The sequence below is a fragment of the Anopheles darlingi genome, chromosome X (genome assembly GCF_943734745.1).
Source record: "Anopheles darlingi chromosome X, idAnoDarlMG_H_01, whole genome shotgun sequence".
NCBI classification, from domain to species: Eukaryota; Metazoa; Arthropoda; class Insecta; order Diptera; family Culicidae; genus Anopheles; species Anopheles darlingi.
The window spans coordinates 2370438-2386961 of record NC_064873.1 but is presented as its reverse complement, the minus strand read 5'-3'; the positions used below and the strand labels follow the sequence as shown (position 1 = coordinate 2386961).

General features: G+C 53.0%; 1 protein-coding gene across 4 annotated transcripts; it reads left to right on the top strand.

Moving 5' to 3' along the window:
• The first annotated feature begins 7 nt into the window (after positions 1–7).
• LOC125959915 (ubiquitin carboxyl-terminal hydrolase Usp2-like) lies at positions 8–16491 on the top strand. 4 transcript variants are annotated; one of them, XM_049692960.1, is made up of 13 exons: positions 8–221; positions 454–1227; positions 7889–8528; positions 8618–8871; positions 12361–13224; positions 14557–14737; positions 14819–14965; positions 15033–15249; positions 15357–15509; positions 15575–15747; positions 15906–16058; positions 16130–16208; positions 16286–16491. In XM_049692960.1, exons 3-13 carry the CDS (start codon positions 7937–7939, stop codon positions 16353–16355), a joined length of 2883 nt encoding a protein of 960 aa, XP_049548917.1. In that variant the 5' UTR covers positions 8–221; positions 454–1227; positions 7889–7936; the 3' UTR covers positions 16356–16491. The 4 variants fall into 4 exon arrangements, with proteins under 4 accessions (XP_049548917.1, XP_049548907.1, XP_049548924.1 ...); XM_049692950.1 differs by having other exon boundaries at positions 8–1227; XM_049692967.1 differs by lacking the exon at positions 12361–13224 and having other exon boundaries at positions 8–1227.
• Positions 16492–16524: the final 33 nt, after the last annotated feature.

Sequence of the window (16524 nt, the reverse complement as noted above, 5' to 3'; positions counted from 1 at the left end):
GCACATGCCAGTAGCGAATTTGAGAGGGGGGGTAGGTGGTGCCCGAGAGGCCCGATGCCGAGATGTGATGGCAAGAGCGATGCGCACCGCACATGCGCGCTCGTAATGCTTTCGGTAGAGTGTGCGGAGTGGACCCCACTCGCTCCGGTCAGTCAGCCAGCCAGTCAGTAACCTCTAGGCCGCGGGGGATTTGCCCAGAGTGTCGCGCACTTCTACTGCGGGTGGGTTGACGACGACGACGACGACGACTGAACGCTGCCTCGCGCGTTCCGCACATAATCCTCTAATCGGCACATCGCCTGGCGCGGAAGAATACCAGCCATCAGCTTGCTGCACACCTCCCCCCCCCTCCTCCCTCTGTGTCGCGTTTTCCCACCCCCGGGTGGGGGCTACGGGGAGAAGGCCCACTTTTCCGATTCTCTTTCATTCTCGTTTTTCCTTGGTTCGGTTTAGTTTCCCTGTTGCGTTGCGGTTACGGTTGCGGTTTGCCATCTCGTGTGCGTCGCGTGTGTTTGACCACCCTGCGAGTCACTAAGCACGGATACGTAACATCGTGGTTATCCAGAAAGCCTGAAAGGGGAACCGGAGACAGTCCAGGCGACACGGTAACGAGAGGATGGATCCCGTGGAAAAATGGAAAATCGCTATATCTTGTGTCGCTCAGTAGTGTTGAGTGTACGTGCGTGTGCGGTGTGTGTATAGTTAGTGGTCGGTGGTGGTTTCGTGGACTAGGGGGCAAGCAATGCATCGCGGGACGCCTCTGGAGGTTCACGGGCTTCTTTTTCTGTAACAGCTCCGGACACGGTGTAGGGTTCGGCGCTTATTCCCCCCCCCCCCGCCCTCTGCCCCCACCCAGCTGTCGCTAGCTAGCATTAGAGACCATCGTCTGTCAACCTTCATATCCTCCCCCGTGGAAGGGAGGTCCACGAGGCCGCGAGCTCCGACCGGTAATCTGTTTGTGAGCTCGTGCGCGTGTCCGTGTCCGTGTGTGTTTGTGTGTGTGTGCGCGCAAGTGCCGCTGTATGACAAGCGGTGGAAGCAAGCAGCCAAGGAAACCTGCCTGCACCACCAACGAAAGACACCACCGTTCACTGTCTCCACTGCGCTGCACTACCAACACCACCTTCGCGGCGAAGCGGTGAAAGCGGTCCGCCTAACAATCCGTCGGCCGCCAGGGACCGTCCGCATCATCAACAGCAGCAGCATCATCATTGTCGGGTTGAGCGGGTAAGTAGCGGTGCACCTGCCGGCGATGCGCATTCTGCGCCTCTCTTTCTCTCTCTCTTTCTCTTTCTCTCTTCTTTCTTGAGTCGCTTTCCATTCAAACACCCTCGCTACTCACCATCTCAGACGAAAAGCGGCCTTGCATTCCAGCTTTGCAACGGCGCGTATCTCCTATGACGGAGTCAACTTGTTACGATAGCGGGACAGACAGAGAGAGAGGGAGAGAGAGAGAGCGTGAGAGGAAAATGAGGAGAGAGGGAGATTGTCACTAGAACATCACGACAATCAACAAGGCAGGCAGCCTGCGATCGAACCGCGACACCTTCAATCAACTAAAGGATCACTCGATGTCCTCGATCAATTTGCATCCCCGCTTTCTCTCTCGATCTTTCTCTCTTTCTCTCTCTCTCGATCTCTCTCTCTCTCTCACACACACTCACTCTCTCTCCCCCTCCTTCTCCCTCGCTCAATACCGTTTGCGCACCCATCATTGCCCATCACGCACACCAAGGTGCTCTCCAAAGCGTGTACGCCACAAAATTCCACCCCCCCCCCCCACCCCCCCTTAAACCTCCTCCCTGTCAGCTTGTCTCCACCATCTATCCTTCGTTTGCAGTGCGTGAATGGATAGCGGCTGCGCAGCATGGACGGCGCAGAACGTAAAGTAAAGAGTGTGCAAATGCATGGATGAATGAGAGAGACAGAGAGAGAGAAAGAAAGAGAGAGAGACAGAGAGAGAGAGAGAGAGTGAGAGAGCTGGTCGACATCCAACGATGTCCTGTTTTGGCCGCCATCTTGTAATTAGTGGATACTGCGGGAGGAAAACGAGCATCACTCCAGCATCCAATGTGGGTTCCGTGTGGATGTGTGTGTGTGTGTGTGAGGGTGTGGTGCGAGTGGTTTTTGGGCCGGGCAACGATCCCAGCCCCAAATGAGCTGCGCCCATCCCGCGCCCAACTCCTGCGTACGAGAGAGAGAAAGAGAATTTTCCACAGCCCACCCACGTGCCTCGAAGAGAGAGGAGGAGAAAGGGGGCGTCTAGGGTGCGGGATGGTGAGGAGGTGAGGCTGAGGATCACATAAATGTGCTGGCCATTTTATTTCGGTGTGTTTCACTTTCAACCAGTACCACCCATCCCCAAACGCGCAAGGACAGCATCGGCGACGTCCGAGCTTCACTGGCCTTCCGGGGGAGCCTCCAAACCCCCCCACCTGGCTGGCCAGTACTCCTTGCTCCTCAATCTCACCGATTTGCTTGTTGTTTTAGGAGTTCGTCAAAAGCGAAAAAAAACGAGACGAGAACGTGGCCTCAAACCGACTGAGGGGAGGGCCCCTGCCTCCTCACCTCCCCCGCTTCTTCTTACCGGGCAACACACGCAGCACACACAAGGTTGTCCTGTCGATGTGCCAAGCCGTATGGTTCGCGTTACGTCCTGGGCGATGCGGCAACGACAATCGCGGGCGTGATATAATTCAAAGCGGTTCGATAATAGAATCAAGAATCTGTAGCGAAGAAGAAGAAGAAGACGAAGAAGAAGCAAACGATGCGGGGAAGGGGAGCAGCAAAAAGGGGGGGGGGAAAGGGGAGGAGGATGACGGGTGAAGGAGAAGGATCCAACATTCCTCTAAAAATAGCGTCGCCGTGGCCAAACCAAGGAAAGTTGTTTCACGGGGGGAGGGGGAGGGTGGTGGGGGGCTGCTTGCGAGCAGGGGTGGGTGGGGAAAATAGCGGTGGGTAAAGGTGTGTGGATGTGTTATGGGTGCCCCGGTGCGCCCCAGCGTGTGAACGCCACCAAGGACACCGACACATTTAGCTCAGCCTACAGTTACACACACACGCCCGCACGCACGCACGCACAAACACGTACATGCACGCACTGTTCAGCTAGCGAGAAGCATGCTGATCAACGCTGTAAGCAAATGTATCTGTCCCACATAATCGCTGGGGATGCCGTTGCTGATTACCTTAGCTCACTAGGAGCCTTTAGAAGGGGTGTGCAGAGGTGGGGGGGGGGGGGGGGATACCCGAGACCGTATCCAGGCGGTCGTGGTCCATCAGCTGCGATCAGATGATCTCGGTCGTCCGTCGATTGAACCGAAAATATTTGTTTAATCATCATCCCCACCCCACCCCACCCCACCCCTCGTTACTCATTATCATCTCGTCTATTTGCATGCCCAACTGAAACTGAAAGCTTGAAAGAGAAAAGGAAAACCCATTACTATTTTCCAACTTTTCAGGGCCAGCGGAGGGAGCACTACGCCCAACGCGGGCGCATGTGTCAATATCTCTCACTCTCACACACCCCCCCCCCCCCCCCTACGCACACCCCTAATCCAATGCTTACGAGATAGTGAGGAGCCCCTAAAAATACTTACCAGAGCAAAAAACAATAACAAACACCAAACAGTAGCAATAACATCATCAAGAGTAGTAGTAGGAGCAGCAGCAGCAGCAGCAGCAGGTAGTAGTAGCAGCAGCAGCAGCAATTGTGACACTGTGCAAACGGAGGATTGCGGGGAGGGAAATTGATTGTTGAATCGATAATGAACCAGTTTTCCTTTCTTGCTGTTGCCGTAGCCGCACATAAATCGATCGCAGATACTCCGAGACGAGCCGGTGGTGGACCAGAGAAGGCGAGCGCAAGAAGACCGCGAGCGAGCGATGGGTGGTGTACCCATATTTGGTCGATGCCAGCTCGTAACGCCCCAGCCACAGATGTAGCCTAGATCCGGACCTAGATGATGTGTATGCGATGCGAATGTGTCGCTGTACCGGCTCCACTGCCGGTTCCTCGTGGAAAACGTGCCCAAGCCACACACACACACATGTCGCCTTGGTGTGTGTGTGTGTGTGTGTGTAGCCTTGGTCTCGCAGCCTCACGGCGCGTGCACGAGAGAGATACATTTTTATTACTATTACGCGGTGACCGTGAACGGGGCACACCGAGCCAGAGCGCCGCGGCCATCGTCGTCGTCGTCGTCGTCGTCGTCGTCGTCGTCGTCGACGGTCAACCTCGCTCGAAATCCCCTCACCATCGTCCCGTCCCGTCTGTGCGCAACCTCACATATATCGCGCCCCAGCCAAGGTCACCAAGGTGGCGCAGTTGCCGACCGATTGATGGGACGGACTGGTCGCTACTACTGCTACTGCTGCTGCTGCTGCTGCTGCTACTACTACTGTCTTTTGAATGCGTTTAGACGTTTGCGCCAGACCGCGCATCACCTATCCCTGCGCAATAACCGCAGTTACCGATACGATAACGTTGTTGCGATTCGTGTCCGCAAAAAAACTCTATCGGAAACACACGGGGCGGAAACACGTCCAGCGTCCAGCGTATGAGTTCAGCTGAGACCTTGGAGAGGGAAAGTTCGGCACACGGCTGTGACCGTTCCTTCCGCTTTGTTATACGGCATTCGCCGTAGATATTGTTGATTGTTTTGTTTTCGCTTCCGCTTCTCTTTCCGCTAGCTGTTAATGCTTGGTTTAGGTCGTCGGCCCTGACCAGAGCTGTGTAATGCAATGCGCATCCGATTCATTCAATACTTGGGCCATTAAGACGTGTGTGCTTCTTTTGCATTTTAAAGGGCAATTATTGCAAATGATTGCAATCTGCCCCGATTAAATTAAAAAGAAAATTTGTATGTTTTGAAGTGAACGTTAAATTCTCGAATGGAAACGTCGGAAACGATTCCGGGCTGAGACCTGTTATGCCCATCCCTCTATCTGTTACTAACCAGCGGTTTCGCCAGTTGTTTTTTTTGTATACCAGTGGTGGGAAGAACACGAAATTTCTTGAGTTTTCTCTTTCTCTCTCTGTGGCTGTGTAAACAAACAGAAAAAGCGAATTGAATGGCCGTGGTGATTGGTATTGTGATCGCGCTGACCACTACCGAACACACACACACGCACACGTTTACAGGCGGTTAAAACAATCATTGATTCACGGTCGATAGTCAGAGGGTCAGGTTTGCGGTCAGGTTGAGTCCAGCAGTTCGATAGCACACAGTGCATTAGCTCATCGTAGGGGGAGAGAAACGAATGACGTAGCCGCGGACTGGACGAACGGGCGGAGATTTGGCAATTGGAATTCAAGTAGGAAACAAACAGGAACACAACCAGAAGCAATCCGGTCCGGCACATGTGCGTCGGCGTGTGTGACGAATCCGCATCCGCTCACAATGACGTGTACACACACAGACACACGCCAGGCAGAACTGAGTAACAATGAGCGCGTCAACAGTCGCGAAGCAGCAGCAGCACCAGAACAATCGGACGAGACACGAGATGCTGTGGTGACGGAATCGATAAATACGGCGATGGCGTGTGAATAATTGGAGGTCGCCCGGAAAAGATTCTATTGCGCGAACGGCGGCAATTCTAGAAGAATCTAGAAGATGACGACGAAGATACGACAATGACGACGACGACGACGACGACGAGATGGGGTTTTTGTCGAGATTTACTGGCGCGGTTAGCACCCTCGCACCCTTGCCACAGGGCGCGAGAAGCAAAGCAACGAAACCAACATCCTGGCATCCTGGTTTCGGTCTGGCTGGCTGGCTGGCTGGCTGCCTCGCGCTGATTATCACTTTGCGACGCGCGAAAAGCTAAAGCAAACCGCAAACGAATAAACCGGCAATGCCAGGCGTGCGTGCGTGCGTAGTGGTGGCGGTGGCGGCCAGCGAGATGCCAGAAGTAAATATTGATCCGGAACCTTCCGCCCGCTCGCGTTCAAGACACAGCGCGGCAATGCGTGCTAACCACCGAACGACGACGACGACGATGACGACGACTGACACTGGTTCAGCGTCTGGCAGCCACCTCAAATGGCGTGGGCGGACCGTGCTCGCCGTGATTTGAATGGCTATCCGGCTCTGTTCTCCACATGCTCGATCGTTTCTAGGGAATGGTGGAACAGCTAAACTGTGGAAACTCTGTCTGGCTGTGTGTTGGTTTGCTTTTTAACAAGTATAACAAACACAACGAGCGCACAATTTCAAAAGTGACACCAGCATCCAACAGGCAGCAAAAGGAATGCTGCTGACAATCGCCCCGGAATCAATAAAACGCGATTCACTTGCTTCACAACTTGAGCCACTTCGCTCCCCCTTTCACCCATTTCCACCTGTTTGATCCACAGACAAGGATGACTCATCTCGAGGCCGGGAAAGGCACAAGGCGGGCGTTTCGCTTTGCCGAATGGATAGCCGATGGGGGGAGGTAGGAGTAGGATTTATGATGAAGCGTACTCCTTTCTACTCCACCCCTCTTTGGGGTTGGGTTGACCATTCTGCGCGATCCCGCCAACAAGCAGCACGAACACTATTTTTGTGCGGGCTAGAACGCAATAATCGCGCGTTCGTTCGTTCGTTCGTGCTAGCAACGGGGCCAACGATGTCAACCACCTGCCAGAGGATGAGGCGTGAGTCATGCCGTGCCGTCGTGCCTCACTGGACGTCTACGTCGCCCACTGGTCCAGGCTCCAGGGGGGTTTCAGGCTGACGGAATCATGCTGATGCTGCAGCAGCAGGACATTCGTCGAGCGTTCCTCGTCGTCAAATTCCTGTCGAATCCTTCACGATCGGTGAGAGCATAGCGAAGCATAGCGTAAACCACGCAACCCACGCAACCGTAGGAAGGGAGGGCGGGGGTGCTCAAGGTGCCAAATGATGGCACAGTGCACGCTGACACCGCTCACGAGTGCTTTCTGACGTAGCAGCAGCTGCTGCTACCGCTGCTTACTGGCTGCCTACTGTTCTGACTATTTTTAAAATTGGCCCACATAACGAATCCGCACCATGATTCGATCGCAGATCGCCGCGAAGACGAGCAAAATCGTGGCGCGCGCGCGTGTGTGTGTGAGACAGAGAAACAGAAGCAGTATGTGGGGTCCACAAAGCCGGGGCGAATGGTCGTCTGAATGTTTTCTTCTTCGTCTTCGATCTTCTTTGTCTTCTTTCGCGAGGTCCGGTTGTTAGGTCGCTCTCTCGCAGGCAGGCAGAGCCGCGACCTCGCGACGACGAGCGAAATTGCACCCCGAATTGCACCCCACCCCCTCCGCAATCGGTGCGCTCGTAATTCATAGCGTAGCCTCCCTTCCGAGTTAAAAGAGCGACTACCGCAACCGGGGACTACCTAGACGCACATTGTTGGCAAGGGGCCGGTGCACACTGCGTCCTCTCTACCAAGCCAGCCAGCCAGTCAGCCCCGAATGGTGACAATGGCATTTATTTTAACCAACTCACCTCACGGATAGCTTGCAATCCGAACAGCCACCAACAACGACAACGTCAACGAAAGGGGCCGAGGAGGCGAGACGGGGGAGAGGCCATGTGAATCATGCCAATGTATTCTCGATCGTGAGCGCGCGCGTGAGCGTTTTGTACCGCTTTAGAATCAATCGAAATGTTACGCCGCGCGACGGTTTGTCTGCGTGCCCTGCACGACCAACAACCTTTAAGGGCGTATTTCGCACGACCAGGTTGCTTATTTGGAAGGAGGCTCTCTCTCTCTCTCTCTCTCTCTCTCTCTCTCTTTCTCTGTCTCACTTTCTCTCTCTCTCTCTCTCTCTCTCTCTCTCTCTTTCTCTCTCTATCTCTATCTCTCTATCTCTCTGTCTCACTGTCTCTCTCTATCTCTCTCTCTCGTCGGTCTCTTGCAGACACGGCACACCGTAGCGAGCTGCCCGGTCGATCGAACGGCATCTAATATGCCAGTAATATCAGCGTACTCGTCTAGTGGCAGTAGTTATATCACCTCCAGCCGGTACCCAAAGTCCAGCTACTCCGACCGGAAGTATTACCCTTCGCTGTCCAGCGGCGGGTACAGCAGTTACAGCTCCAGCAGTAACAGCGGCGGCGGCGGCAGTGGCGGCTACGGCAGCAGCGGTTACGGCAGTGGTCTCCATTATCGGAAGAGCTCGTACCGCTATGATCTGGCACCGACTTCGTCGTCCAGCGCCTACCTGAACCGAGCCGAAGATCGCGACAGCACGGCCAGCACGTACCGGGTTGCCCAGTCAGCAGCCAGCAGCAGCCAGCAGCAGCAGCAGCAGGGAGCAGCACCAGCCGCACTGTCCAACGGTGGTGTGTCCGTAACACCAACCGGTAACGAGATCTCCACCAGTAGCAGCAGCAGCAGCAGCAACAGCGCCTCTGTGAACAACAACAACAACAATACGATCAGCAACAGTAGCACCACCAGCGGCAGCAGCAGCAGCAGTCTCAGCAGATCGAATCGATATTTGTCCAGCTACGGTGGTTACGGCAGCTCATCGTTGAACCGCGACTACTCCTACACACGTACGGTCATCCACTAGCATACCAACAAAAAAAAAAACGCTGACCTGACATATGATTTCCCCTTTTATTCGCCTTTACTTCACGCGCAGGTGGCGGTACGAACGCTGGTAGTAGCAGCAGCAATAGCCCCGGCGGTAGCAACTACGTTTCAAACCTGCGCAACTCGGCGCTGTGCGGTGCTGAGCTGTACCAGCGGTACAGCCTGTCGACATTCAAGCCCACCCCGAGCATCGTATCCCGTACGACGTCCGGTAGCAGCAGCACCACCTCCTCAACGCTTGCCTCTCTGCGGGACTCCTCACCGGTCGCCTCATCACTAGCCAGCAGCGGCAGCGGTAGCAAGGTAAACAGTTCCTTCCCCTGCACCCGCTGCACACTCACGCTCCAAAACACCGACTCTCCCTCTCCCCGTCCGTTCCTCTTCTTCTGTTGTTATTACTTGGCTAAGGATAAAATAATTGGGTAGAGTACGTAAGGGTACGATAGCACACAGTCGGGCATTTTTTCTATATTCTCGCCCCCCGCCCCGCTGCAGCCCCCCCCCTTGTCCCAGCCCAACAAAACTCCCTACTTTTTTCGCCTCACATCTTCACATGCTTGGTAAATGGTCGCATCGCTCACCACATCTATCAACAGCAGTCGATTGGATGCGATTAAGCGGCCGCTGACTGGCCGCCATATCATTTTATCTCACCTATTCGCCATTCATAAACACCCATTCAACCCCCCCCCTCCCCTCCACCCCAACTTCACAAATATTCGAGACCCTCAGCGCCCTCCGAAACCGCGCTATAGGCAGCCTTCAATTCGTTTTGCTAGATCCCGAGAAGGCACTCCAATGGATCCCTTCCTACACAAAAGACCCAAGCATACTCTGCTTTTCACAGGCACATCTGCCTATTGCTCTGTCTCATCTGTTATTAATACTACTATTGCTACCAGTAGTACACCTACTCAAAAATGCTAGACATGTAAATGAAAACGAAACAACCGCAGAACGTTGGTCAGAGCAACACACTAACAGCAGGAGCGGCAGGAGAGCAATATCCTGCCTCCGAGCACTGTGGTGGTGGGCCCTTGCTGCCTCTGCGGGTGTTACTCGCGCGTAGAACTTTGGTTCGTTGATAAAGATAAAGATGTTCATCAATACTACATAGTCGACTCACAGCTCAGCTCAGCACCTTCCTCCTTCAGCATCATCCAATCATTCTTCCTGCCCAACACCTGGTGAAGATCGTATGCGCGCCTCCTCTCTAGGCTGCCGGTCCTTGTATTGTGGTCGCGCTCGCTCGCTCGCTCGCGTGTGTGTTTGTATGTGAGAGAGAGAGAGTACCTACTGCTAGGAATGGTCACGGGGCGGAGTGCCGAGTCTGTCAGCCTACGCTTCCTGCTCGTGTGCTTTTAGGGCTGGATCTGCTCTAGAACAGCGCTGCAATATGTGTGTGTGTGTGTGTGCGTTTGTATGCCATAACCCACCACCCGCACCGCTCTTACACATTTGTAATTATCAGTTCCTCTCTACTATTACTACCTTTATTATTACTACTACTACTACTACTACTACTACTACTACTACTACCACCACCAAACGCTGCCGCACTATTAGCGCCGCCTGCCGCTGGCTAGCTGAGTGCCTTTTAGGAGGGATTTGAACGACGGACCGTCGCGTGCCGTTTAGATTCGAGGTCCAGGCAGGCAGGCAGGGATCCGGGTGATCAGATTCATTCAGACGTCGGCGACCGCCTTGATGGCATGGATGTTTACTGTGCCAGGTATGCCGGTAGTAGGTGTCTCGGCAGCCGCAGCCTCGGTCAACCCGCAACAGCAGCTGCTCGCTGGCGTGAGTGGCGGCACTAGTAGAGGTGAGGTACGGCCAAGGCCAATGCAAACAAATATGGCCACTGCGCGCCTAACTTCCGGCGCGACCGGCGCCGACTTCCTGACGAATGACGGCGTTGCTGCTGGCAGGCGCACCAAACAATCGTACGGTTTTACCACCCAACACCACAAGCACCACTTTCTCCAGCAAGAGTGCGAGCTGGTCAAGCGTGAGTTAAGACGCAGGGCAGCGGAAATAGCCAATCGCAAGAACCGAACCCGCTCGCCCGGACCGGTAGCGCAGGGGCAGGCTACTCCAGTCTCGGAGGCGCACGGTACGCTACCACCGGTACGTGGCAATGGGCAGCCAAGGGAGAAGCCGTCGCAGCGATCACTGCCACAGCTCCAATCATCAGAGCTCCAGGGCTCGCACGAGTGTTTCCGCTACCATCACCTGCATCATCATCATCATCATCATCAACAATACCAAAATTCCTCCTCTTCTTCCACCCATCATGTCGCCAATCATCATCATCATCATCAGGGTCACCATCATCATCATCATCATCATTATTCTATTGGTCAGCAGTGGCTTCTGAACGGTGGTAGCAATAGATACACCGATACTGCTCCTCAAGAAGCAAGGTGGCACTCATCCACCGTTGAGCCGGAACCACTGGAACCGCAAAAGCAGGTGATATTCGCCGCCACGACGGCTACACCTCTGCCGCTGATGTCGCCCTCACCATTGCTTAAACCCAAGCCACGTTATCAGTACCACCCCAATTATCATTCGCTACTGCTGCTGCAGGGTGGCGCCTCAGGATATACGTCATCACGATTAGAGACGCCGAACTTGCTGGGCCCCCCCGGGGTTGCGAGTGGAATCCTTTGCAGCGGGAACAGAAACACCGCTACCAATAACACGATTACCATCAGCAGCAGCAGTAGCACGATGCCTGTTCTACCTGCTTGCGTCACCTCCTCAGCAGCAGCAGCAGCAGCAGCTACAGCAAGAGCAGCTACAGCAGCTACAGCAGCTCGTGCAGAAACAACAGCAAAATCTACAACAGCAACGTCAGCTACTCAAAGACCCTCTACTGATAATTCTCTTTTCAAATCATGGCCACCTCCACCACCACCACCACCACCACAACTGTCGTCTTCATCGTCATCATCTATGAATCGTCCGTTTGCGTCAACAACGATTGTCAACAACACTGCAACAACAACAACAACAACAACAATAACCAACAATACCACACGGCCGGTGACGGCAGACGGCACTGCTGCTGACAGAAGTGGTGGCGCCAATCGCCTGCTGCACCTAGTAGCCTCATCCTCAGTGTGCAGTCTCATCACCACCACCACCACCACCACCAACACTACCACCTTCACAACAGCGGCCACAAACCATCCAAGCCGCTCGGGTACACTACACGAACCGGCCGATCGGTTGCTAGAAACCATCCTGCCCTACCGTAGCACCACCAACAGCAGCCCCATTTTGCAACCCTCTGCAGCATCCATGCTCACACCCTCACCACCACGATCTACACCACCACCATCGGCACGGCGAGAAGTGTCCCGAGCCCGAGGGGCCGGTGCGACATCCGCTAGTAATTCTCTCGATTGTTCCTTCTCTTCCCCGACGGCCTGCTTCCTCTTTGCCGTCCCCTCTTCCATCACCACCCACACTACTACTACTACTACTACTATTACTACTGCTACTACGACTACTATTCCTCAATCTCGCACCCTCGGCAACGGCACAATTTCCTCGATATCATCTCCTTCTCCCCTCCACACTCTGATCAACAACAACAACAACAACCGTCCGCACCAACACGACACCAACCAACTTTTCCGGTGGGACGATCACATTCAAAATTCTTACCACAACAACAACAACAACAACAACGATCACACGAACACGAAATCGAACGCCATGAACACGATCCGCACGATGAAATCCCTAAACATTACGGTGAACATGGAGGAATCGTTTACGCAGGCGACGATCAAGCTGCGACCGGCGGCCTCGTCCCGCTCCTCGACGTCGTCGTCGTCGGTCGTGACGACGAGTGCGACGATCACCGGCACCAGCAGCACCAGCAGTAGCAGCAACAGCGTGTCGGTGGTGGTCCCAGGTGGCTCCTCCAAACCGGCCACCTTAGACACGGTTTCGGCGACGACCGACGACCTACGGCGGGTGGGCGAAGGCGCTGTTAGTGGTGGTGCGACAGGCGCGAAGGATGACGACTTCCACGTAACGGCTACGATTCGGATCAAGCCCCGGGCAACGAGCAGCAGCAGCAGCAGTAGCAGTACTCGCATCAGCGCACACACTGAACCCATCAGCACTACCGTCTCGAAGAACGTGGTCGTCGTTGGAAGCCGAAACGGAACGGGACCCACAGTAACCGCCGCCGCCGGTACGAGTGCGATCGGTTCGTCGAGCAGCAGTAGTAGCACCAACGGTAGTACAAGCAGTAGCAGCAACAGCCTGAACTTCCGGCATTCGGGTGAGAATGAGGAGGGTAACCAGCAGAACAACAACAACAGCAACAACAACAACAATAATAACGACAGCTATGTGACTAGTAATGGCGTTAGCGATAACCATAGTAGGCGCGCTAGTAACGGGCATCTTGGCCCACAGTTCAGCGGCACCCGGCGAGGTTCGAACAGTAACAACAACATCAACAACAACAATAACAATGGGTATAGCGAGCCGGTTGAAAACAGCATCAGCAGCAGCAGCAGCAGCAGCAGCAACGAGAGTGCAAACCACAACGGGACCACTGTCCTAAACGGGCACGACGACCCGGCTGGGGATGAAAAACTGAAAGCGAACGAAGAAGGAAGAGTGAACTATGTAAGTAGAACTCTGTTCGCCGTTTCTTTCTCTCTCTTTCTCTCTCTCTCTCTCTCTCTCTCCCTTTCGCTCTCTCTCTATCTCTCTCTCTATATATTTCTGTCTGGCATCAATTCCTTCTCCATTCGGTTCGCGCGGATTTGTGATTTGTTGCGATGTTGCGTGGAGGTTGCCAGCGATAAACTAAATTTGGTACCTCAAGAGGAAGGGTGGTAGCAGCAGTAGTGGGTCCGTTTAAAAAACGCGATCCTGCTAGTACTCTCGATCCGACTTAGCTCCCTTGCACCGCACCCGGTTGCGCTGCCTCGAGATATTCTTCCGGGAGCCGAGAGCGACCACGAGCGTGTGTGTGTGAGAAAGAGTGGCAGGAGTTGTGGGCATCTGTCCGTGAGACCAAAGCTGTCGTGGCGGGTTGCACCAAGGCGCTAGTGCCAACTAATAAACACACGCTATGGCTAATTTTCTCGAGCACAAGTAGGCTGACCACCTGTCAACCCGGTTACTAGCTGTCTGCCGTCGGTTTATCGTCTGTCTATGTTTCGTTCGCGGTGCCTTGTGCGAATCCTGCTTTCGCTAACTGTGTGCCTTGTCGTTGTTCACTGTGTAACCCCCGATGTTTCTCCCCCCCCCCCCTCTCTCTCTCTCCCCCAAAAATCCTTTGACTAGCCAACTAGTCCTGCCAATCCACAACCAGGACATATACGTTGTGTATCTGTGTGTATTTTTCCTTGTTTTACCAAATTATCGCTACTAACGTACGCGCATTGCCTTTCTTAATAAACCAAAAATCTCTAAACACACTTGCTGACGCAAATGATTTGCCTGGAGGGAGCTCACCATGGCGAAACCGTTGAGGAGTTTGGCTCCCATATTAGATGGCAAGTCTTTCAAGGATTTCAAGGAATTGGTTCTTGCGACAAAAAACATACATCCCAACACGCCCACAGGGGGATACACTTACGCACACTCTTTTTATAAGAGCACAAGATTTTTTTTTAATTATCCAGCAGTAGGTGCAAATGCTCCTGTTGAGCCATTTTTAACGTTTGATTCCGGAAGCCCTGAAACCGGCTCACCGGCTCGTATCGTGGTTGTGCAATCATCTCTAGAACCTCCTATGAATTTGTAAGCCAGTATCTTTCCTCATATTTAGAGCAAATGAATGAATGGCAACAATATGTATCAAAAATATGCGAAAAAAAACCATTCAAACTAACTGGGCTGGATCTGCACTGCTGTTGGTAGTGGAAAGCCGTGTTAAAATACACTAAGGTCGTCCATAATCTTCAACTACTTACCGGTTTGTTTGTTTTTTTTCGGGTGATTGAACAGCTGCGGACTGGCACCAGCACGAAAGGGCTCTCCTCGACGTCTGGCAGCTATCGGAGCAGCAAAGACTATGATTCGGCCTACCGTGTGTCGTCGTCGGGTACGTCGGGTTCATCAGTGCTGCAGAAGTCGAGCTATGATACGGGTTACGATGTGGCCGATTCGGTGCACGGTAGGAAGGAAGGTAAAACAAAGATGGCGATGACGGTGGTTGCTTAGCGACTACTGCTGTACTTCTCTTCTCAATATCGTTACTATTCATCAGGATTGTGCGGGCTGTGGAATATTGGCAATACCTGCTTCATGAACTCCATCATCCAGTGTCTCAGCCATACCCGTGAGCTGACGGCGTTCCTGCGTAGTCAATCATCGACCGAACGAGGCACGAACAAGGATCATCGCATCTTGGCCGGTACGTAGATTGTTTGCATGTTTCCTAGCCTAGGTAACGAGAAGATCCTTTCTCTTTCGCTCGCCAGAATACACCAAACTGATCAAAGATATCTGGAGTGGTACGCAGCGCAGCGTTAACCCGTCGGAGCTGAAGTACGCCTTCTCCAGCAAACACCGGATGTACTCGGGTTCGGCCCAGCAGGATGCGCAGGAGTTTTTGCGCTTCTTTCTCGACTCGCTGCACGGTGCCTTGAATGTGGCAGTGAAGCGCGATCCGCTCGGCGATATCGATGATGATATGAAGTATGGCAAATGGTTTTCCGCCGAAGCCCAGGGATGGACCCTAAAACGATGTTTACTAAATCAAAGTATCCTTGCCCTTCTCTCTTTATCCCATTCTGCTGCTTCAGCAATCGTGTTAAAGCGGATCTGTTGTGGAACTGGTATTCGAAGGCAGAAAATTCCATGATAAAAGATCTGTTTGTGGGGCAGCTGCGCAGCACCCTGAAGTGCACGTACTGTGGTACCGAGAGCACCATGTTCGATCCATTCTGGGATTTGAGGTACACTCCAAGTCTACCGGGGTCCGTTACATTCACTCACCGTGTGAACGATTCTCTCATTTTAGTCTGCCGCTACCATCATCGAATTCACGGTGCAAATTGGAAAACTGCCTGGAAATGTTCATCAAAGAGGAGATACTGGACGGGATCGATCAACCAACTTGCTCCAAGTGCAACACGAGACGAAAGTGCACCAAGAGTCTCACAATAGAGCGATTCCCCAAATATCTGGTGATCCGTATCCTTTTGGGCAATGTTTGCTACACATGGCAAACGATTCAGCTATTGCTTTTCTTTTGAATGTCTTGCTCATTTTTGATCGCACGAGTGGCAACAATCCATTTTTGCGCCGTAATTTTCCGTTACATCAATTCGATGGCGGTTTCTCTTTGACAGATTTGAAGCGGTTCTCGGAAACTCGATGGAGCAAGCTAACGAACATAATAGAGTTTCCAACCGGCGATAGAGAGCTCAACCTGCAACCATACGCCTCCGAGGACAATATGGGGTCAGTTAACTATTCCCTGTACGGAATTTCGAACCACATGGGTAAGGCATACTATCTGTTCTATCGATTTACGTATACTTTATTGTAAAAATGCTGTTCGACTTCATTGCAGGTTCCACCGCTGGTGGTCATTACATTGCTGTGTGTAAACATCCCATCACTAAAGAGTGGAATGAGTTCAATGATAACTTGTAAGTAAATTTGAAGCTCCACGGATTGGAAATGCGCCGGAGAGCCGTTTTAATCGTTTCATTTCATTTCATTTCAGCGTTAGCGAAACAACAGAACGTAGTTTGGTGACGTCCAGTGCCTATGTCCTGTTTTACGAGCGTGCCTAGAATATAATACGTGAGTTTGGATGCTGTGCAAATTGTTAACAAACGTGATGATAGAGAAGGGAAGGTGTGGGCCCGTGGTTAGACAATGCTTTTGTCTATATTTCTTTCCGAAGGCTGATGAAACGCGGATCTACTTCGGTAAAAACGCGGATCTACTTCGGCAACACTA

What these genes read in the sequence shown, in the direction of transcription:
- LOC125959915 (XM_049692941.1), top strand. Translation starts at nt 10,276, where the DNA reads ATGGCATGGATGTTTACTGTGCCAGGTATGCCGGTAGTAGGTGTCTCG. An exon ending in GGTGCACGGTAGGAAGGAAG is followed by an intron (nt 14,738 to 14,818) that starts GTAAAACAAAGA and finishes ACTATTCATCAG; the next exon opens with GATTGTGCGGGCTGTGGAAT. An exon ending in GGATCATCGCATCTTGGCCG is followed by an intron (nt 14,966 to 15,032) that starts GTACGTAGATTG and finishes TTCGCTCGCCAG; the next exon opens with AATACACCAAACTGATCAAA.